Here is a 24,371-nt window from a genome sequence, read left to right on the forward strand (position 1 = left end):
GAGAAAGACAACTCAAAAAAGCTCAGAAAACCAAGTGTATTGGCCAACTACTTGTATATTCATTAAGCTTGGTGTTACCGAAGGATGCCCTTGTATCTATTTATACATTACCATATGGTACTGCTACTGCAGTAAAGATATACATACTCCATCACCATTCTATCCTTCTTCTTTGGCAAAAAATTCTGACTTTATTAAGGCTGGCAATGTGCCCAGCTACCACACATTTCCCAGCAACTCAGTACCTAGGGGTGCCAACAGGTGAGAGCCCAAGTTGAATGGAGACTTTAGGATCGACTGGAAGGTATACTTCTCCCCTTATTCCTGTTTGAATATAAGGGTGGTAGCTGAAACCCCAGCAACTCTTTTGGACAATGAAGTGACCGTGAGGATGGGAGTGATTCACAAAGGATTGGAGGAGCATAAAGAGAGGAGGACCTTGAGTACCTTATACCATGGAGCCACCACACCAGCCGTAGATTGCCTACTTCTTGATTTCTTTTACAAGAGAGAAAAATAAACCCGTCTCTTACTCAGTCATTTATTCCCTTTGGGAAACAGTTATAAAATAAAAAGTTTCTTCTCCCTCACTGTTCTTCTTAGCTGCAGAATCTGCTTCCATCACAGGAAAAAAGTGATCCACCATTTCTTTACCCACAAAGGATCAACCACCTTACGCGGAGAGTCATAGAGAAACCTAAGGCACATTCCTGCTTGAAGCTAGAACTTTTTATATAGTGTATTAGAACTAGGCAATAGAGAATATGAAAGATCTCACATCAGGCCAACAAAGCACCAAGAAACTAGAATTCTTCTAGTACATAAGCAGGTGTTAAGTGTGGTCATAAGCAATCCTCACAGCCTATCTGTTTACACATCCTGAATCTGGATAGCTTTCCTCCTTTAAAGGATAAATAACAGAAGAGAAACAATGTGGGGTGTCTGAAAACTAATCATATAGCAAAAGAAAGAAATATCATGCTAAAAACTCAAGAAACTTTAATTTCAAAAAGCATGTAATCAAAATAGTATCCAAAAGACATGTTTCTATGAAAAACAGATGTTAAGAAGAAAACAGGCTAACATGCAAAGTGAACAAACTGCGATGTAGGCTGATAGGAAAAGGAAGCTGGCTGAGAAAGTGAAATAGAGCAAGGAAATTAAAACTGCAATTGCAAAACTAAATTCTGCACCAAAGTCAGCAGAGTTAGGTAACACTCCTCAAATTTAAAAAACTCAATCAAATAAAGAATTGAGACCAAGCTTAAGAAATTCTCCCAGGACACTGAAGTGATAAACAAAGAAATGAAAATGATTAAAAAAAAAAAGATGATTCGTATAATGAGTGTAAAGTTCAAACTTATAAATAATACATAGCCAGAACAAAGCAAACTGAAACAGGTATAAAAGTAAATGGTTTTTTTTGAGCTCAAGAAAGACCTGAGGGCCAGCCCTGGTGGCCTAGTGGTTGGTGTGCTCTGCTTTGGTGGCCCAGGTTAGCTTCCCCAGCATGGACCTAACCTGAGTCCACTCGTCTGTCAGTGGCCACACTGTGGTGGCAGCTCACATACAAAAAGCGGAAGCTTGGCAGCAGATGTTAGCTCAGGGTGAATTTTCCTCAGGAAAAAAAAAAACTTAAAAAAGGGAAAGACCTGAGACAGCAGATCATAAAAGCTCATTGTATTACAGACAAAATTCAACAGATTCCCCCATTAACATAGCTTTACAATTTGTTTTAAGGGATAAAACCAAAAAAGTAAAAAACATATCAACACTAAAGAAAATTAAACTAGCCTAGTCTCTTATTTTTGACCTCTCTATAACACTGAATTCCCCAGGACGAGAGAGAGAAACTATCTATAGTAATGATATCTGGAGAGGGTATGGGGATCAGGTATAAGCCTCTGAGGACAGTTACTGACACTCATACTAATTGGAGCTGTGTGAGGCGTCCTTTAAACACGTTGGAGGTAGGCAGAAGATTAAGAATCTCTGATCCACAGTTTGGAGAGAATAAATTATGACTCATGCATTCCACAGCAAACAAATCAATATTCATGTGTAAAGGTAGTCTTGGGTATCAGCAAATCAGAAAACATACCATCAATCCTCCCTTAAAGGTGGGAGTTGGAGGTGAGGAGCACCTTAAGACTTCTAGTGCAGCAATTCTTCAACATTTTAATCTCAGGAGCCCAAAGAATTCTTTGTTTATATGGGTTATATCTATGGGTATTTACCAAGTTAGAAATTAAGGTACAAAACCTTTCAAATATTTATTCATTCAGAAGTAACAAAAAGAAATACATTACATGTTAAGATAAATGAGATTTTTAAAAATAAAAAATAACTATATTTCCACCCTCCAAAAGTGAGAAGGGCGGCATTGTATTACAGTTTTTGCAAATCCCTTAGATGTTTGTTTTAATAGAAGACAGCTGATTTCTCATATCTGCTTCTATATCCAATTTGTTCTGTCATATAGTTTTGGCCGAAATACAGTCATGCATCACTTCAAGACAGACACGCTCTGAGAAATGCGTTGTTAGGTGATTGCGTCATTATGTGAACACCATAGAGTGCACTTCCACAAACCCAGGTGGCATAGCTTACTAGACACCCAGGCTATAGGGTACTAATGTTATGGGACCACTGTCGTACATGTGGTCCATCGCTGACTGAAACGTCCTCATGCGGTGCATGACTGTATATGAAGAACATGTGGTCTCCACAGATACATAGTTGAACAAGTAAAAAATTTTTTACAGACTTTTGAGTCAATTATGGATATTCTTCTTTGACACAACACTAAAACTCAACAAGTGGTAGTGTGTTAAGTGGTTTATACTGTGGAACCTGAGGCTGTATCAAGGAACTTAGTCCGTCACATTAAAATCCATCAGTCTGCTTACAGTTTCAACGGATCTTTTATCCATGCATAATTTTGTAATGTCATGCATTGGTCATTTAGAAAACATTGGTTTACTGAGTCATGTAGATCTTCCAAATGTTGACAAATTTCTTTATATAATATCAATCACATTCACAGATATCACTTCCAATCTCATGAGAAAAGTCTTTAAGTACTGGGAAGCTGTCAAGTTCAAAATGGCAGACATAAATGTCCCCAAATCTGAATTCTCTCCAAAGATAAAATTTTACAATTGCCAATAAAACTTATCAGCTGTTTTCCTTGAACTGACAGGCTCACTAAATTCACTTTCAAGAAAATATCTGCCAAATATCCAAGTCTGAATAACTGAATTTATAATCTGTCAGTTGTTTCTTTCAAGTAAAAACAATGTTCCATAGAAACAGGCAGCTAGTTCAGGTAGCTATTCCAAGAACTAGAGCAGTGCTTTATGAATACTTTCCTTTCTTCACGTAGAATATTAAAGAAATGTACTCCATAATCAAGATGTTTTTAAGTGCTTCATGGAGGGCATTCTGAAGTGAAACCGGCCTATTATTTAACTACGTGTGTATGGAGGTAAAGTTCACAATGACCAGGAGATGTACAGCTTGGGACCACTGCCTTGATGCATGCAGCAGTTTTACTCACTCTCGCTTCTGCACCATCAGTAAAAGTGTCATCACCGTGAAAAGAGCAAATAGAGTCTTAATATTATTATGAAATAGTTTTAACCTCATGGACCTCTTGAAAGGTCTCTGGGGCCCACAGAGATATACAATACTTTGAAAACTGTTGCTCTAGTGAAACAAAAGAGACGAATTGAAAATTAGAAGACAAGAATGGGGAGTTTTGACATAAAAGAATGATAAAACGGAAAGCCAAGTGAGCCTTTACTTAAGCAAATATGGTTAAGAGCTAGATGTAGATGTCAAAATAAGTCTTGAGAGAGAAGATATACAATTCAACAAATATATACAATCACACATTTATATAAAACAGAAACTAAATGAGGATATAAAAAACCTACCAGATTCTGTCAGACATAGGGGTCTCATTAAGTGACACCTTCACAACTAAATGCTGTACATGGGAAGCTTTTAAATAAATGATAGCATACCCTCTATGAAATACTATGCAGAATCATTTAAAATGAAAATGAAAATAGCTTATACTCCTTGAACGCTTACCATGTGCCAGGCACTGTTACAAGTACTTTCCAGGTATTAATTCACTTAATTATCACAAAAGCTTTAAGAGGTTAGTACTACTATTCCCATATAAGGAAACTGAGGCACAGAGAAGGTAACTCCTCCAGGTTGTGTACTGTTGACATGGGGAGATGACCATGCTATTGAGTGAATAAAGCAGACATGACCCCATTTACTTCAAAACTTAGAATACGCTTACATATAATCATAAAATTTTAGAGAATATATACAACAAATTTATTCATAGTCAGCTTTAGAGAACAGTATCATGAGGATACTCTCACTTTCTGAATTTCAATATTATATTTTTAAAAAATGAGCATGCTTTACTTTTATAATCAATTAAAGCAACACATATTTTTGTCTGGAAAAACTAAAATAAACCGAAGACAACTGCTTAACAAAATTTAGACTCAAATTTTTTTCTGATGAAATTTAAGTTCTAGTAAACCTAAAAAAGATGAATACTTTTCAAATCACGGAAGAAAAAGCAGCCAAGAAAATAAATTCTTACAGCTAAAAAAGGGCAAAATGAAAGTAAGTTTATATAAAGTAAATTAAAAGTCTAAAAAGCAGTAAACTTAAATTGATCAGTTATGTTAATAAATGTGAATAGGTTTAACTAACAAATTTAAAGATAAAGAATGAATCTTGGATTTTTTTTAAACAATAACAACAAAAAGAAAAGCAAACAAAAATCCAACGAAGTATGCCATTGGGAGACACACCTAAAAACAAAGCAATATGTGAAAAACACAAAAGAATGGGCAAAAATATATCATACACATATATCTAAAAAACTAAGAAGGGTAATATTAATATATGACAAAGTAGAATTCAAGGCAAAGAAAAGTAAATGGGAAAAAGATGTTCATTTTACATTTAAAAAATGTATAAGTTAGTCATGAATCTTTATCTGAATATCAAGAAAGCAACTGACAAAAACAGCGTTGCAGTGAGGGACTATCACAATCATCTCAGTCTTTGGAAGGTAAAGATATAGGAGGCAGGATTAATAATTAACGAGACAATATATATCAAACTTTGGACTCTATGGAAACTACACTTTCTACTTTCACTGAACATTAACAAAACTTGATTGTAACAGACCAAAGAAAACCTCAATACATTCCACAGTTTAAAACCTTATTGAACCCATTCTTCAATCTTAATGCAATAAAACTAAAAAGTAATACCAAAACCTTCAGCACAAACGCAAAATAGAACAAAAACCAAAGGAACAGAGAACAAAAATAACGCACAAATACACACACACACACATACAACCAAACCAATACTATAATGTCCTAAATTACTGATGAAGCAAAGAGGAGCTCAATACTAGAATTACAGACTATTTTGAAAGTAAAGGTAAAAATATTAAGTTATTGTATTAAGGTAAGATTATTACTTATGGATAGAATTAAAACTAACTGAAAAACCAAGTAAGCTTGTGTAAGATGGTTAGTTAAATTAATATGAAATTACATGGCTTTTTAAAGTTTGCCACATTCTTTTACTTCACATTAGTCTTTGGAAACATTTAGAATTTTGCCTAGGTCTTGCAACCACAATTTTAGAAATTTTAAGTATACTAATTCTGATAACTTTTCATATTAGCTGAACGGTAAAGACAATTCTTCTAAATTTAAAAATCCATTAAAAAAATCTGTATAGAAACATCATTCAACCCACCTTGCTTCCAAAGAAAATTAACCTCAGAACATCTGAATTCAAAGATCTCTTTTATATAGATAACACACACATATACACATACATACTCCATTAATATTTCCTTTAGAATAATTATTCCAAAACCTGACACTGTTCAAAATATATCCTTCTAAGTATTCAAAACAGAAACAAAGAACTAACAACATACAGCAGTTTTAGGACTAACTGCAGAAAAGCTCTAAGCTTATTTTAAAAAATAAGTCTTAATATTTTGGGTCAAAGCCTAGGAGCCAAAGAAGTTGCTGAATTCATCTTTCATTTTAAACAAAACTGGCAAACTAATACCTGGCTCTGGTGGTATTGTGTAATGATCTGATTGCTTCCTCTTGAATAACAAATTATGAAAATAATAATACCTTTACCTTTCTACGTCAAAGGTAAAGAAGTCTTACAGTGATTTAAGTTAAACTATTATTTAATTATGAAGCTCAAAGTGATGAACAACTTTTTTACATGATAATCTCAAAGTGGCCTGGCATTTTTTATTTGATCTCCTTGTCCTTTATCACACCTTAGAAGTAGTTAAAAGCATCTAAGAACACCAAACACCCTGAATGCACTGGGTGACAAGAGTTAAATCCTATGATGATGTTACCTCCCTGCACGCATTCAGACCTCTTTTCCGCCAGTTTGCTATTGCCAAGATGGAGGTGAACTAGTGGTGAACTGGAGGTGAACTCTGTCTCTGCTAACACCCTTTTACCTGTTCAGACTTTGTACACTCTTCTTTTCCTGCCATTTAGACTCCAAATTTTGCCAATAACTTTCACCTTGACCTGATATTCCTTAATCTGATCGTGATTTTGCCTTCTGGATAGAGGATAACTGCAAGCTGTTTCTATATAAACTCCTCTTCCTCTGATATACACAGCTCTAGATCTTTTATAAGACCTTGAAACTTTAAAGAGCTTTTCATTCTCAGTTATTTGGTCAGTCATTCAAGCAACAAATACTTATGAGTTCCTACTAGGCGCTAGGCATTATTCTAAGTGGTAGAAATACAGAAGTGAACAAAAAGACAAAGTTCATCAGGTCAAATAAAAGCTGGAAGTCGCTCGGCATGAGCTGGACTATGGTCACTGTGGTTCTAAAAGTTTCTCTTTTGACAACAGGTTTGTGCTAAGTCATACAAACAAAAATGAAACTCTATTCCTCCTCCACCCCCTAATTCTTTTAAAAAATACTCATGTTCATGTTCATGGAATGGGAGTGGTTTCTGGTATCTGACAGATCTAGAGACAAACCCTGGCTCTGTCATTTACCAGCTTGGTTACCATGGGCAAATTACTTGAATTTCTTCAAATCTCATTTACCTCATCTTCAAAGACAATCTTTCATGGTGTCTTTTTTTAATCAAATTTTTATGACAATTAAATGAGAAAATATAGACAAAGCACTCAGCAAATAACCTAACATTAAGTGGTGGCCATTAGACTATCATTATTATTGTTATGTTTACTTTGTAACACAGGCCAAGTACCAGATCTTTGGTTTGCTTCATCTGTATTCTAGGGCTCTTATTGTTCTAATCACTTATATGGCCCAGAGAGTAAATTTTCTACTTCACTGCAAGTACAGCTTCTGGAAGTTTAAGGCAAAGAAAAGGCAACAGCTTAGGTACACTGGTGGAAAAAAAATCATTTCAAGGGGCTTTGTGATATGAAGTGTTCTATCTTTAATATCCTCAGTCCAAATGCAGAGTAGGTCAGTAAGAGTCTTGTTCGCTTAGTTTTTCTATTTTTCTAGATGTCTCACTCTTCCTTTCGCTAGATTTTTCCCAGCTTATTTCAGTCTTTGCGTTCCCTACCCTCCTAAATGGTTTTAATATGGAATAAAAACATATTTACAAATATGTGGTATGTTTTTAATAGTTTCAGATTTCCCAACCTTAACAGCAAAATCTTTTATATGCATCTCAAAAGTGTGGTTGGGTGGGGATATTTACAAGATCCAGTATGTCTTATAAGCCTCTACTATAAAGCATCAGGTTCATTTGAATAATAAACATTCAGATGGGAGAGCATTCTTTATAATACTTCTAAATGAAATGACCATCTGACTCCTGCAGAGAACTTTTTTTTTAGGTCTTTCTTCAAGTGAAAAGAAACAAGCAGTTCTCTTCCTTTAATCTCCAAGAGATGGAGAAGTTGCTGCAACTGAGTTCTAAGGCATAAGTACATACTGTACTGTCACAAGAAACCAGCGCCCTCAAAAGCTCCTTAACAAACAGTAGACTAAATTAGCATATGTGTGACCATTGTGTAGTACAGCATGTAAATTAATACTGGACCTCACTGATAGCAGAATGCAACAAAACTATTAAACTGAACAAATTCTGTATAGTTGAGTCAATGTCCCCAATAATTCATTTACAGCTAAGTATTATCTTTCCCCATTTCAAATTCAGAATTCCTTAAGACTGTGGTGTTTAGTATTTTTATAATGACAGATTCTTTTGAGAATCAGATGAATGCTGTGGTCCCTCCTTCTACGACCCTCCCTCTGTCCTCCTCTCTCCCCTGCCTCTCAAGGTTAAAAGTCCTTATACCTTAGGCTATAACTTTGCCAAAAAGAATCATATATTACTGCACTGGTGACATCAGTGGGTAAAAGAGTACCAGAGTTATAAATTACACCATAGTTATGGATTCAAATGCATAATCTACTGCTGAGGGGCAAAGCAAACAGAAAAGGTGATAATACTAAAATACTTTATCTGGAACTTTACAAAACAGGAAAAAAAAGATGGCATGACAGAAAGGTAGAAGGTCTGAGAAGTATAAAATCAACTTGTTCTTACTCTACATATTTTCTACAAAGTCAACAGGAAAGATCTGTCACATAAAAGTCATCCAATTTTCAATATTATAAATATGAACTTATTTCAAAATAATGAACAAAAATAATACCCATAACAAATAATCATTTAATGAGCACTAGTTTAATAAACATAATATATGATAACACACCCTCATAAAACACTTTAAATTTGTTCTGAAGAATAGTTTCTTATTACTAGTTAAAATCCATATTAGGCCAATCCTAACCAAAGTGATCACCTTCAAAAATCTAATAGATCAGTCACTTCAGACATGTTCCCAGTTGAGAGTTATTTTCACTGACAAAATTACTACAAGACACACTTGAATGGTAGTGATGGCTAAGTAGCTGGACAAAAAAAAAAAATTGTTCACAGTAAAAACCAAACAAAACACATATATCTTGTTTAAGGATGAAAACTAGAAAATAAAACAAAGTCCTATGTTTTTAACACAGTTACACAATAACTATGTATTTCTGTCTCTAGGATTCTTAACCTAAAGGTTCTGAGGTATACATTCAAATTATAGGTTCATTTTCATTAATTTACTCACCAATATCACACAGAACTAACAGAAGTCAAAGAAATAAAATGTGAGCTACAAAAATTTCAAGAGCAAACGTAATGATAATTCTTTAAGTTTTTTTAACCAATAAAGGTGTTAAGCACCTACCTTTCTTACTAACAAAAAGTTTTTAAATGGAAGCCCATGACAGGTAAGGCCTCAAATCTTATGGTAAATTCCCCCATCTATATATCTACATAGAACTTTAAGCTTTTTTTAAAAAATGACTAATTTAATCATTTAAATTAGTTTTATATAGCTGATTTTCTTATTAAAAGCACACTTTTCTTCTTTGAAAGGTTTAAAAGCAATTATTCACACTTTGACATTTTCTAATTGAAAATAGTGAAGTATTAAAATTTTTACCGGTGGTAAAAAATTTAAAATGTTAATTTAACAAAATGCATATATTTATATGAAGAAATACTACCAAAATTAAGAAAATCCATTCAAAACATAGTAGTAGTATCTCAATTTGGAAAAAAGATTAATAGGATCAAAAAGTAGCTTCATTTTGAAGAAATTAATTCATGGCACCACAGTTGGAATTTATTCCTAAAATCTTATGTAGTCTGGGAAATATCTTGTGTCATGATCCAATGGTTTACATTCCTCAAGGCTGTATCTATAAATAAACCCATGATAGGGAGGAAGAGGCAGAAAGGAAGGAAAGGAGAAGGCAAGAAAGAAGAAAGAGAGAATAGAAAGAAAAATTTAATCCCTAAGATTTCTGGTGTGAAATCCGTAGAAATCTGTTGATGGGAAGGGGGTTATATATTTTCTTAAGATTGTTTTTCTGTTGCCATCATATGTGAATGATAAATTGAATATATTTTTTCATATCTTTTATTCTTGACAGAATGGTTTGTTTCACCATTTTCCAGTATAACCATGAAAATAATCTAAAGGTAAGAAGATTTTACCCCTTGAAATTAATATTATTTTGCTCAGAAGCTTACAGACTAAAAAAGGAAAAAAAAAGACTTCACAGTTAATCATTTTAGCTAGGAGTGTCTTGCTCCTCATTTGCATTTGCTAATTGTGAATATGGTGGGCATGGGAACTATTTCCAATCCTGGGTCGTTTTTTTCAGTTCTGAAAACTTCTATTCCTGTTTATCAGTTCAAATTGTATGTTCTTCCTGATCTTTTGCTGGTTCAATCTCAATGCTTTATCTACTATAATACTTAGTCTTCAGTTTTTTCCATCTATGTATTTCATTTGTAGTGCTGAAACACATTTCAATGCAAATGATGGGAAAAGAATACTCTTTCGGAATGAGTCAAATCAAATCCTGTCCTTCCATTTATTAGCTGTAGCAGCTCAGACAAGTTACTTAATTTCCATTTCCCTAACTATTAAATGAAGATAAAGCTTCGCTGGGTAGATGTTAAGGTTAAATTATATGCATATCTGAACGTATATTAATTTATTATGTAGGACCATATCTGGCATAAAGTACTCAAAATGAAGGCATTCTGTTCCCATTATCTTCCATTTTGAATCTGAAGGTCTCTAGCATTGATTCTCCTCTATATTGCAACTAAATATGACTTTTTCTTGGCTCTTAAAGCAGGCTATCCTTTTTACATAGTTGTATTTTTTTTAACACATCTGTATAGTTGCTTTCTAGCCTTCTCTTTCACTTCTAGAGTTGGAAATCAAGCCAGGTCATGGGACTGGCATGAGGGCTGGAGAGAGAATGATTCTGGGATATTTTTGGTGAAAGATGACTTTTGACAGCCAAAAAGATTTTGTAGAATTCCCTTTCAGCTTAAGGATCTAAATTAGTTCCTGTTTGTACGTTTACAAGTAACGATTCCTAGTTTTCGGAATAATTCTAGGCCTCTTGCCTGAAGTTCATATTTACTATAGAGACTCTATGCTTTTGCTTTTAGAAAATTTTATTCAACATCTCTCCTTCTCTTCCCCCATCCAAACATGGCTTTCCATTCCTTGCTTTTCCTTACAGTTTAGTATCTTTAAACCATAAAGATTCCTAAACCATAGTTTTGGAAATTGCTGATCCCCAAAATAAGTTTTATATTTGACCATACATCTTAATTATTTTAGACCTCAAAAATGCGAGGAGAAAGAAATGAAATTTAGTTTATTAGAAAACCTAGTTTTTGTAACTTTAATGTTGTACAAGGGTGAGCAAACTATGACCCATGGACCAAATCCAGCCTGCTGCCTGTTTCTGTAAATAAAGTTTTATCAGAATACAGACATGCTCATTTGTTTACATATCATCTATGGCTGCTTTTGCACAACATCAGAGATGAATAATTGTGATAGGGACCATATGACTCACAAGGCCTAAGAGAGCCTTGGCTTCTTTAAGCCTCCTCTTAGGAAAGGATCAAAACAGAAACAACACCACAAATATTTACTATACAGTTACAATGTGTTAAGCATGGCTTTGTTGAATTTTACATTCACTATCTTTTCAAAAATTAGATGAGGGGCCAGGTCCGTGGCCGAGTGGTTAAGTTCATGTGCTCCGCTGTGGCGGCTCAGGGTTCGGATCCTGAGGTGGCGTCCCACATCCCACAACTAGAAGGACCTGCAACTAAGATACATACAATTGTGTACAGGGGGGGTTTGGGGAGATAAAACAGAAAAAAAAAAATTAGATAAAACATGAATTGAGTACGACTATAATTCCTATTTGCATATGAGAAAGCTGAGGTTTGATAAAATTAAATAACTTGGTCAAGGTTAACAAGTGCTGGGGTTGGGAGTCAAATCCAGGTCTCCTGCAATCCAAAGTGAAAGCATAGTCATGCGTTGCTTGACAACGGGGATATGGCCTGAGACATGCATCGTTAGGCGATTTCGTCGTTGTGCGAACATCACAGGGCGTATTTACCCAAACCTACATGGTATAGCCTACTACACACTTAGGCTACGTGGTACTAATCTTAAGGGACCACCATCTATATGCGGTTCGTTGTTGACAAAAGCATCGTTCTGTGGTACATGACTAATTACTCTTCTATATAGGGCTTTAAAATAAATAATAAAGGTGTTATCTAAGGACTTAGCTTGCAGCTAGAAAGCTTTTCATTTTATTGGTTTGATGGTTCACATGTTTTTATATTGTTATAAGTAATGTGGTATTAATTATAGGTTTTAGTATTTGTTTATTAATAACAATGAAAAAGCAATGATTTTTATTCCTCACAAGGAAACAAGCATAAAAACTATCTTTACTTTTACTGAGACTGTATGGTTTTAAAAATTCTTAACTGAAATTCTAAAATGATGGCCATGAGAGGTAACAAGTGGAAGCTGGTGTTATATTTATACAACTATTGTTGCTATTATTGTATAGGTACACCTTGTTTTATTGCTCTTTGCTTTATCCTGCTTCACAGATACTGTGTTTTTTACAAGCCCCTCCACCAGCAAAAGATTACGATTTGCTAAAGGCTCAGATGATGCTTAGCAATTTTTAACAATAAAGTACTATTTAATTAAGGTATGTACTTTTTTTTTTTTTTAGAAATAACGCTACTGCAGGCTTAACAGACTATAGTGTAAACATAACTTTTATATGCACTGGGAAACCAAAAAGTTTGCGTGACTTGCTTTATTGTAATATTTCCTTTATTGCAGTGGTCTACAACTGAACCCACAATATCCCTGAGGTATGCCTCTATTTCATAATTATTGTAGTAGTGTGAAATAGTTGGACACAGTACACTGAGTTTAAAACAGACTTTGAAAAATTAGAGCAATTCTGAAGAAAGAAAATGAATGAAAATCATTTACACTAAACATCTGTTACAAGGAGTTATACGGGAAAACAACAAAGGAAGGGTTAGTTCCTAGAAATATCAATTCAATCCAGATTTAAATAGGCTAAATGGCAGATAAGAGACAATGTAATAAATACTGGAAATACAAAGATAATTTCTATCTTCAAAAAGCTCACAGCACAACAGGGGAGACAGGTAGGTAAAAGTTAATACGGAGTTCTTAACTGCAAGCAACAGAAACCAATTCACACTGATTAACAGAAATATAATGCATTAAACAAATATCAAAAGTAGCTCTCCAAATTGCTGGGAAAGTTGAAGAACACTCAGTAAATGGGCAGGAACCAAGGGGACTTAAAAGCAAGAATAAAATCAAAAGCTGTCACAAGGACCACTTGGGCACAGAAGAAATGCCACAATGGGCACACCACTACTTCTCTTTGGAAACTGGATGTTTTATCGCTGCCACGACATCCGTTACTGTGCCTAAGTCTCTATATCAGCTCCAGATAAAAGCACCCAATTAGCTATGTTTGGGTTATGGGCTCATTTGCTAAGCATGGGCACAAGAAAGCAATTTATTTGTCCTTTTTGGCTTTGCTGTGGTAGGAACCAGGTCTTGCATTTTGCCAAGATTCATAACAGCAGGGCACTCCTCTAAGACAGGAAGGGGCTTCAAATGCCGTGAAGAACCACCTCCGAGAAGACAAATGCCCAGCTACAACACTGTATCTTAAATCAAGATCTGCAGGAATATTCTGGGGAGGCGAGTCTCTGAGTTCTCAAGTTTGAGAGGTAACAAGTGATCCACTACAACACATGCACCTTTGTTTTTTTAGGCAGTCATTAAGATAAAACTTTTTTGAACATTCAAAACATATTCCAAAGAGCAAGATTTGAGTCTCCAAAGCCACTGTTTTTCAAATTCAAGTCCAAGGACATGGCCATCAAGCCAGGAGCCCATAGCTGTCAAGTTTAAGAAACTTCTACACTGGAGTATAAACACATTAAGAAAGCTCTATGTTAGATACCAGATTGGCACAAATGAGGGATTAACTGCATAAATAGTCAAGGAATGCCACACAGAACAAAAACTTTAAAAATAAGCAGAAATTTACCAAGAAGATGGGGTGGGGCAAAAAAGAATATTCCAACAGAGGTAACAGCTAGTATAAAGCACTTTATTAGAAAACACCTTCATGTAGTGAAAAAACCCTGTTCAGGTTCAGGAAAATTGAATTACAGTCCTAATCTTAATAAGCAGTATGATCTGGGTCAAGCCCTATAACATCTAATTTTCCTTTATCTACAAAATAAGGGAGGTGGACTAGATGATCTTTAAGTAGCTTTGCTTCTGGACAAATTTATGGTTATTATTATTAGTAACAATGGCTAACATTTATAGGCACTCACCATATGCCAAGAAAACTGGTACCCAGTTTACATATATTAAGTAGGTTTTATTATTATTATCCCCATTTTCCCTAATTGAGGAAACTCAAGTTCTTAGCAGTTTAACTCATCACTCAAATTGATCCAGTTAATAAGATGGTCAGGGCTGGAGGGTTTAATTCCAAAGTGAAGACGTTTAATCTCTACAGTATGGTTAAACCAACAACGAAATTTCAAATTCCCTAAGGACAGTGTTATAGCTTCTTTTATACTATGGGTAAAATGTTTATTATCTACAACCTTTTCTTTTGGTATCTAAATTTCTCAGATAGCCAAGAATTTAGACCTAAGTATCAAAATGTTATTTTATCAAAATCTCCATTATTTTATACAGGCAAATAGAAATCGTTCCAAAATATATCTTACATATCTCTGACTTTTTAAATAAGAGACAAATAGGCCAAATTTAAACTTTTCTTGAAGCTCAAGGTTACGTTTATACATATTAATTACTGTATAGGCCTCTGGAACTTTAAGGCAACATGACTCTTTGCCCCTTCATTTTCCTGGGTCAGCTTCTCCTGTTTTTGTTTCTTCTCTCATTGCTTTCAGTAATCATAGCTCCTCTCCACCCTTGTAATGTTTTATAGATTAAAAAAAAAAAAAAAGTCAAGCTTCCAACCTTATCAGAACTATTTATATAGTAAAGATTCAGTTGTAAAAAATTACTTTCAGCCATATTTCTCATTACAAGGTGGCCTTTGATGTAGCTGTGGTCTGATTACCTAAACACAACTTCACTGTTTCAAATACTTTGATACAGAATATTTCCATAGTGCATTATATCCTCCTATCCTAAGATACTTCATAAAGAATTAAAAGCTAAAGCATTATGTTCTTCAGATCACATTATGTCAGCATTCCAGAAAAAAAATGTTTAATGCTTATGAAGACATGGGTTAAATGTGAGGTAGGTTCAAAAATGCTCATATTTTCTCTGAGATGATGGAAACAAGGAAAAAAACCTTAAAGGAACCCTCTTGCAAAAACTCTAAAGAAAACATAAGAGAGAAAGTGGCTCCATCCTACTTTTACTATCCATACTAAAATGGATACTAAAAGGGATAGAAAAAGAGCAAGAAATCTAGACACATATCGGAATTCTGTTTATGATAAAGATAAGAGTTCAGATTAGTAAAGAGGAATTATACAATAAATGGTGTGCAAACTGTTGAAAAACAAATGCAGAAACTATATTCCTATTTCATGCCTTACCTCAAAGTACATAAGGATCAAATGCCTAAAATGCAAAAAATGCAAAAAAAAGTAGTTCTAGAAGAAAGATAAAAATTATTTATAATCTTAGAGAGGAGAAGAAATAGGTCTCAGTAAACAGGACACAAAATCCAAGTCACAAAAGGGAGAAAAAGTGATATATTAAACCATGTAAAAACTAAACACTGCTGTAGAACAAAAATAAAATAGACAAAGTCAAGAGACAAACTGGGAAAAATGTTGGCAAAGCATATTATAAAAAACTAACTTCCTTAGTTTATAAAAGGCTCAAACAAATCAATAAAAAACAGATCAACTACCTAATATATAAATGAATAAAAGACACAAATGAAATTTGGGGAAAATACAAACGCTAACAAAGTTCTGATGTTTGACTTCCTCATTATAAAAATGCAAATTGAAGCAACATATCATTTTACACCTATTCAAATGGCAAAAACCAAAAAGAGTGATGACGCCCAGTGCTGCTGATGCTGTGAAGGAATGAGCAGTTTCATGTGCTACTGAGTGTGCCTAAATTGATAAACTCATCAGGAGGATAATGCAGATAAAGCCTCAAAAGTTGTCAAGGTCTATATACAGAGGTAATCGCAATAACGTTGTCTAATTACACAAATAAACTGGAAAAAAATGATTATCATAGAGAACTAAAGAAATTATGGTATATCCATAAAATGGAATACTATGCACCATTTTAAAAAGGGAGGGAGGCAGAGATGGGAGAAAAAAGTTCAACATGGAACCTAAGATAAATTATTAAGAAATTTAAAATAACAAAGTGCAGAAGTATGTATAGACTTTTCCAATGTTTTCCTGAAATTAATCACATGAACCTGTTAAGAACAGTTAACTTTGTTCACAGAGACTAGGGAAGGGAGCCATAGCTGTTACATTTTTTAATCTGTATCTGAATTCAATTCACTTTTTAAAGTTAATAAGAATTATCCAGAAAGGATTATGGGACAATTTTTATCTTTTTAATACTTTTCTGTCTTAAAAATACATACTAAAATCTATACTTTAAAGAAAGAAACCACCTGGGTAAGGGGAATGGGCAATGGGACACGTTGTTTCGCTTTATTTATTCAGTACAGCTTTGTCTTTTAAATAATAAGCATGTATTATTTTTAAATCAGCTTTAATTCATTATACTTTTAATTGTCAGCACTAGTGTAAGGATAATGTTTAAAATCTCAAAGCAAAACATTATATACAGCCTACAAACATCTTAGTGAACACTTGCCTTTCAATATAAAAAGATCTTCCTTTATTTTACAGTCAAAGAAAAAAGATTAAAAGACTAAAAAAAATATCTATACTAAACTTCCTGTATCTGCTGAGGGTACCTATATCTCATACAAACTGATATACAGTAGTTCCCCCTATCTGCGGAGAATCCGTTCCAAGACCCCCAGTGAAAGCATGAAACCGAGGACAGTACCGAACCCTATATATACTATGTTTTTTCCTATACATAACACACCTACGATAAAGTTTAATTTATAAATAAGGCACAGTAAGAGATTAACAACAACAACTAATAATAAAGTTGGCTTGGGGACCATTATTAAGTAAAATAAGGGCGACTTGAACACAAGCACCGCAATACCCACAAAGTCGATCTGATAACCAAGACAGCTAGTAAGTGACTAACAGGCGGGTAGAGGATACAGTGTGGATACGCTGGACAAAGGGATGACTCATGTTCTGGGTGGGACACCTGGTGATTTCATCATGCTACACAGAATGGCGCACAATTTAAAACTTATCAATTGTTTATTTCTGGAATTTTCCATTTAATATTTTTGGACAACAGCTGACCACAGGTAACTGAAACTGTGGGCAGCAAAACCATGGATAAGGGGGGACTACCATATCTTCTTTCTGACTGGGTCACCAGCCCTGCTGTAGAAAGGGCGTAACACAGTGACAAATTTTTATGAAAACAAAGAAACTGATAATTCAAAAAAGAAAGGAAAAAAAGCAAACTGCATAAAACTAATAAATCCAGGATAGACTGAATTAGGACCTCTTTTAAATTGCCTATTTTATTAGCAAAGTGAAAAGTGATCCCAGTAAGTCTTACAGTTTCTAAAAATTAGAGTTCATACTTTTCTCAGCTTCAAGAGATCCTATCCTCTCAAACGGTGCACAATTACTACTTTTCAAACCTACCAGAGTGTCAAAGGTAGATGTAATTAGAATGGGGGTTGGAGAAGGAATGGAAACCAGAGAGAAAGGGAAGTTGGAGACCTGATGTATAGTGTTTCACAGCAAGTGAAACAGAAGCACATGTAAACAAGAGAGAACATATATCAGACCTGCTGGAGATCATAAAGGAGTACTTATCAATACAACTCTCAAGCATTTACCTCTACGAGAGTCAGATCCTCAAAATCTATCACAAAGCTCACCTCTAAGTAGTCTAACCGGATGACTACCGTTCCACTGTGATTATTTTTTGTTTTGTTTTGTTTTGTTTTGTTCAGGAAGATTAGCCCTGAGCTAACATCTGCTGCCAATCCTCCTCTTTTTGCTGAGGAAGACGGGCCCTGAGCTAACATCCGTGCCCATCTTCCTCCACTTTATAGGTGGGACGCCTACCACAGTATGGTGTGCCAAGTGGTGCCATGTCCACACCCGGGATCCCAACTGGCGAACTCCAGGCCAGCGAAGCGGAACATGTGAACTTAACTGCTGCGCCACCCGGCTGCTGTGATTATTTTTAACACTTATATCCTCAAAAATGCAGAACCCCTTGTGTTGTCTAGCATTACTGAGAAATGAAGGTCAATGGCACGCTGAAGAATAAGAGCAGGGAGATTCAAATTTGAAGTCAGAGAAACTGAGTTCAAAACTCAGTCTCACTACTCAAGAGTTTTGTGACTTTGGGCAAGTTATTTAATCTTTGCCTCAGTCTCTTCATCTCTAAAATCTCTAAAATGGGGCTAACAATATTAACTAAGCTCACAGATCGATGTGACACCTAAATAAAATTATACCTGTACATGGCATCACAGTGCTCAAATATACAAAATTTTAAGAACAAACTTTTTGAAAAAATTGCTGTTTAATTTAAACCATCCTGAATAGAAATCTCAATACTCCAGTTAACTTTTGTTTCTTCTTAAGGCAAATAATCACAATTTAACTTTTTCTGTACTGTATAGGACCATAATTACAAATATACATTATAAGATTATGTGTGACTATAAATACAAAATGGTTTTTACACGCTATCAAGCAATCAGTCTCTTAACAGACACACCTTAAGCGAAGATAGCCCCTGACGACATTTAAAGACAATACAGATGCTGTCTCTGTGCTAATTATTTCCAAATTGTTACAGTTAAATTTTTTTAAATTGTAGCCATTTTTCTATGTCTTTATTCATAGTCAGAGATAACTTGTTGTATTTGCCTCTTGCAAGCCCCTTTCTCATTTTCTTAATGTGCTGATGCTAAGCTACTGTGAGCTAAGAAACCAGATAACCACTTCAAGGCAGACTGATACGGTGAACAAAATATGGGCTGCAGATTCAGACAGCTCTGGGTTTAAAACCCAGTTATGATACTCTGTGACCTTGTTAAGTTACTTAACTTCTCTAAACTTCAATTTCCTCATCCTTAAAATGAGAGTACTATTACCTATACTGAAACTCTGTGGTAAAAAGCAAATGAAAACTTACGTAAAAATCTTGCAGAATGCTTTCTAGTACCTGGCAATATAAGTCATCCTGTCAATGGTAATTATTATTATATAACTAATAAAGTAGCTGAAATGTAGCTAAGCTAAGAATGAAAAAGAATTTCTTACTTGGAACACATGCTTTTAATGTGTGAAATTCCTTGGCACCATACTAGAGATACAAAGATGAAAAAGAATATAGTACCTACTCTCCAGAGACCCAGAGCCTAATCACAGACATGTCAACCAAATCACAGCAACTAGATAAGTGAAACAGTAAAAGAAGTAGCACTCTGTCTGAAGTCAAAATAATTTTCTGGAAGAAGCGATATCTAAACTAAGAAGATAAATAGAAGCTCACCAGGTCAAGGGTTAGGATGGAGGTGGGCAGACTTGGTCAAGTAGGATGAAAGAGTACATGTAAAGATATACAAGTCAGAAACAGCATGGCACAGGCTGGAGCAGAGCATGTATAGAGAGGGGAGTTCAGAAAGGCAGGCACAGGCCAGATCGTAACGGCCTGGGATACCAAACCAAGGAGGAGTTGGCCCTTTTAAAAATAAGTAATAGGGAATCACAAAGTATTTTAAGGGCAGCAAAGGAGGCTGGGTGAAAAAAGATACCACTCAGATTCACATTACAGAGAAATCCCTCCAGCTAAGTTGTGCAAGGTGACCGGGAAGGAGGGGAAAACCACAGTCAAGGAAAACACAGTCCAGGAGGCAAAGCAGCAGCAAGTAACCTAAAGCAGCAGCAATAAGAATGAAGAGTAAGGAATGGGTGAGAGAGACTAAGAAAGGGGTCTTAACAACACTCAGAAATTCAGGAAAATTCCCCAATTTCTAGTTTGGGCAAATGGTTAGGTCAAGACGTCATTACACAAAATAGAAACAACAAAAACAGTTTTTGAGAAGAAAATGTGAGTTCCATTTGGAATTTATCTGAACAGAATTATCCATTAGGGAGTCCGGAGCTCACGTAAGGGCCGAATTAACGCCTTTGGGAGAAATTAACATAAAGGCAGAAATGGAAAACAAACACAAAAATAAGGTCACTAGAGGAAGGATATAGGTCAAAAACGAGCTGATGAATATCTACTGTCACTGCTCATGAATATTATACTTTCTAGCTTTCACTTGTTTTCCAAATGGACAAACAGAATTTTATGTAAGTGAGATGTTACTTATAATATATAGATGCTGAAGTTTCCTGAGCATTGTGTCCAACTTCTTCACTATCATGACTGGCTTGGAACCTGAAAGGTGCCCAATAAAAATGAATGAATTAACTAAACATGGTCTTTAGGTCTGTCAAGAGGCCAAACTGATGTTTTAGTATTATAAATATTTAATATGGAAATAATCTAAATTTTTCTTTATATGCTGCTTTTTTACATTTAGAAACATACAATTTTCAATGGTTTGGGAACTCTAAACTGATTTTTTGGAGTTCAAGAACTCACCCCAAACCAACAATTTATGCTTATCCATATTTCAGATTTCTGAACAGAAGTCAGAGACAGGTAGAAAAGTACTATTATGGATTATTATGGGTTTTTACAAAATATTAATTTAAAAAAGGGAAAACACTAAAATGTTTCACCTACAGGTCCATTCTTCTATGTTAACAATGCGGGAGATCTTCACAGGAGTACTGAGGAGAGTATTTTAAAGTCTCTCACCCCTTAGAAGGAAAATTAGACAAGTCCCAATGTTTCTTTATGTATTTTCTTTCTACACAGTTACTCAGATAAATACATACTACATAAACTTAGAAAATAATGAGCGTTCATAAACTGGTGGATGAAAAGGTGAGTCAATGAATAAGCAGGAAAGATGGCTGCTGAGCAGAAGAAACTACAAGGACTCGAGAGTATGAACAGGCACAATAAGGGAGTTCAGTCAATAAAAACTGGAGTGCCAGTTTTTGATCGTTTTCATTTTTGTTATTTTTCATTAACAAAGCAAAGATACTTGAAGAAATTCAAGTTAATAAAAACTAAGAAAGAAAAAAGCTCAATGGCCTGTTCATAGGATTACATTACAGTCAAACCTTTTTGGATAAACTAGTTCTTAATACTTCCTTTTACTTTTCTTTGAATGTTTCTCCTCCCTCTTACGCCCATCTTTTTGGTTAATGAGAGAAAGCAGTATGGTAGTAATAGAGAAAAAACAAAATCAAACTGAACATAATGATCTAATTTAAAAACTAAATGAAAATAAATTAATCCAACATTATTGGCACATATCTTTACATAAATGTTTTTGTGTGAATGAGAACTCTGTACATAATTTATCTGCCTGAATGTGGACCTTGGGAACGTCCTACCAGAAATCTTGGTACCATATGCTTTCATAATTACATTTTAACTGTGAGAGACTCCAGTGGAGTAGTTAAAAGTCTAAGTTCTGGCTCTGTCATTTGTTATCTCTATAACTTTGGGTTTTTTTCCTTAAGTACCCTGCCTCTCAGTAATCTTATCTGTAAAATGGGACTAACAAAAGGACTTATTTTACAAGATTCACAAAGATGATATAAAATAATGTATCAGGAAGACACTATATAAATTGTGTTATTTTTGTGGCTGTAAGCTCAGTACTTACCAACTTTTCATATTTCGAGTACATCAAATAGCCTAGGTTCCTCCATAACAGAAAAACAAAGGCCCACTCGCTTCCAGAGTTCTGCAATGTCCCATCACTGAAAGTGTACCATGGACTGAAGTGTTTCAAGTAATTTCTTCCCTTTAATCTTATACTGAAACATTCAATAAGTCAGGCTTCAGACCGCCACTAGCTGAGAAGGCAGTGAACAGCGTCCTAAAGATCCATTGCAAATAACAACTTAGCAGATAACGTGCATGCAAAAAGTCGAAATTGTAATGGTATTAAACACAGTAAGAACTATCAGCCGCTTGCCTTGCACAATCCTGCAAGTTTTAAGAAGTTCTGCTTCTGCTTACTTGCTTCCTAACACAGATCTCTGAAGCAAAAACAGAGCACCATACCAGTGGTCATATTCTTTGCAGAACCAAAACCTAGATTGGGTTCTCACACTTTTAGAAGATGAACAAGATGCCCTCCATGGTTATGTCCTTAAAGTTACACTTTTTAGAAGCAAGATGCCTTCCATGATTATGTCATAAGTTATACTTTTGGAAGATTTCTTTTTAGATTATCATCATATTAAAATCAGATGTTCTCTCATAATTAATTAAGTTCTCTCATAATTACAAAAGGCACAGTGTCAGGGTCCAAAGGCAGGCCAGCTTGGAATTTTAAGTTTACCACTCCACCACAATGTGGGTTCAGTTTCACATTCTGGATTTAGGTTATAGACTAGCTTTCTTCATCATGATTTTACCCCCAAATATACTGTGACTAAACTGCATTACTATTCATTACACACGCAGCATTTCAGATGTCATCAAGGATAAAGATGGAGTAACTGAGGTTAAAACATGGTTGTCTGAAAACCACTCAGTTATCTTAAACACTCTCAGATGCTAAGTGACAATCTTACCACTTGAAGCAAACACGTATTTGTTAAAACAGGGGACAGGAAGACCACACCCAAAGTTAAGACTTCACAGTGGAGTGATACCAAGTGTCAGAATTTTAACTATTGCTATTTTGGGTACTCTTTTTCACGGTCAATGAACACTCTGAACTCATAACAGGCCCCAAGTTAAATAAAACGTTCCTCTGATTCTAATCACTTAGGTTACTTCCTTCAATAATGGGCAGGTCCAAGATGGAGAATTATCTCATTCAAAGAAAGATTTAAAGAACTCTAGCGTAGAAGAGGGCCAGACTCAAAGAATGAGTGTTCAAAAGGGCCGCGAAAAGAGCGGCTTACCACTCCTCCCTTTCCCCCCAGGGGTCAGGGCGGCCAGAGGAGCCTGACTGTATCACCACGGCAGTTACCCGACACAGGACCTGGTTATCAGCACCCTTCTTTCAGTTTAGACGCTGCCTGAGTCCCCTCTCTCCGCGTACCACCTCCATCCCGGATGTCTCTCCGCCCCCCACCCCCACCCCCACCCCTGCCAGCACAGCGCCCATCAGCCTCCTCAGCCTCATCTCCATCCCACCTCCGTGTTCTCCCACTCCACTCATCCCGCTTACCTTGGCCACATAGTCTTTCACCTCATCCAAGTCTCCGTTTTTCAGGGCCCACATGAACTCCTTGTCGCACATCACTGCAGCAGGGCGGGCCAGTTGGCCGGGCAGAAGACGAGGAGGCGGTGGCAGCGGCAAGCGGATGCCGCCGGGCGAGAGAGAGACAGGGCCGCGCGGAGCCGGGGAGGAGAAGAAGGGAAGGCGGGGTAGGCTGCCAGGCGGGCGAGGCAGTTGGCCGCAGCGACCGTTAGGGCGGGAGAAAGAAAGTTCTTTTGCGGCCACCAGGCCCAGCAGAACAGGTTCCGCCTGGGCGAACAACAGCAGGAGCGCTTACACTTCCGGTTCACTCCCCGCTAGGACCCTCCCCCAACTTCCTCTTCCTCTTCCCCCGGCGGAACGCCCCTCTCCGGACCCCGCCCCGACGGCCCCGCGGCGGAGCGCCCGCGTGCGCAGGCGCAGTGGCTAGGCTGGTTTGCTAACGGGTGGAGCGGGAGGAGAGAGCTGGGCCAGGAGGCCAGGGAAGGCGGTTGGAGGTCAGGAAGGGCAGAGAGCAAGTGGAGAGATACAGTGTTTTAGAGGGGATCGGGACGTTTCTGCGCACCATAAATGGGAAAAACTTTTTTTTAAACACAACCTTGGAGGGCGTCTTGCTCACCTTCCAAAAGTGTCCAATAGGAGTGTTTGATTTGAGTTCCTTCCCTTATTTTCTTTCCCTCCTGTCTCCTATCTTCCCTCCCTCTCTCCTCTTCCTCCCTTCCTCCGCTATCAAGCCTCCCTTGGGCTCCTATTACGTGCCAGCCTCTGCTGGGCCTCAAGGATATAGTAAGACAGATGGAATAAAACAATTCCTGTCCTCAAGGAATTCTTGAGTA

General features: G+C 36.1%; 1 protein-coding gene across 1 annotated transcript in view; it reads right to left on the minus strand.

Moving 5' to 3' along the window:
• Nucleotides 1-23,856, minus strand: part of MTPN (myotrophin) — a 57,343-nt gene extending 33,487 nt beyond the window's left edge. Inside the window, exon 1 of the mRNA XM_046669865.1 lies at nt 23,506-23,856. Within this exon, the coding sequence (XP_046525821.1) occupies nt 23,506-23,577 (72 nt within the window). The 5' untranslated portion in view covers nt 23,578-23,856. The remainder of the gene's footprint in view (nt 1-23,505) is intronic.
• Between the last annotated feature and the right edge of the window lie 515 nt (nt 23,857-24,371).

This window comes from Equus quagga, chromosome 8 (genome assembly GCF_021613505.1).
Source record: "Equus quagga isolate Etosha38 chromosome 8, UCLA_HA_Equagga_1.0, whole genome shotgun sequence".
Taxonomy (NCBI): Eukaryota; Metazoa; Chordata; class Mammalia; order Perissodactyla; family Equidae; genus Equus; species Equus quagga.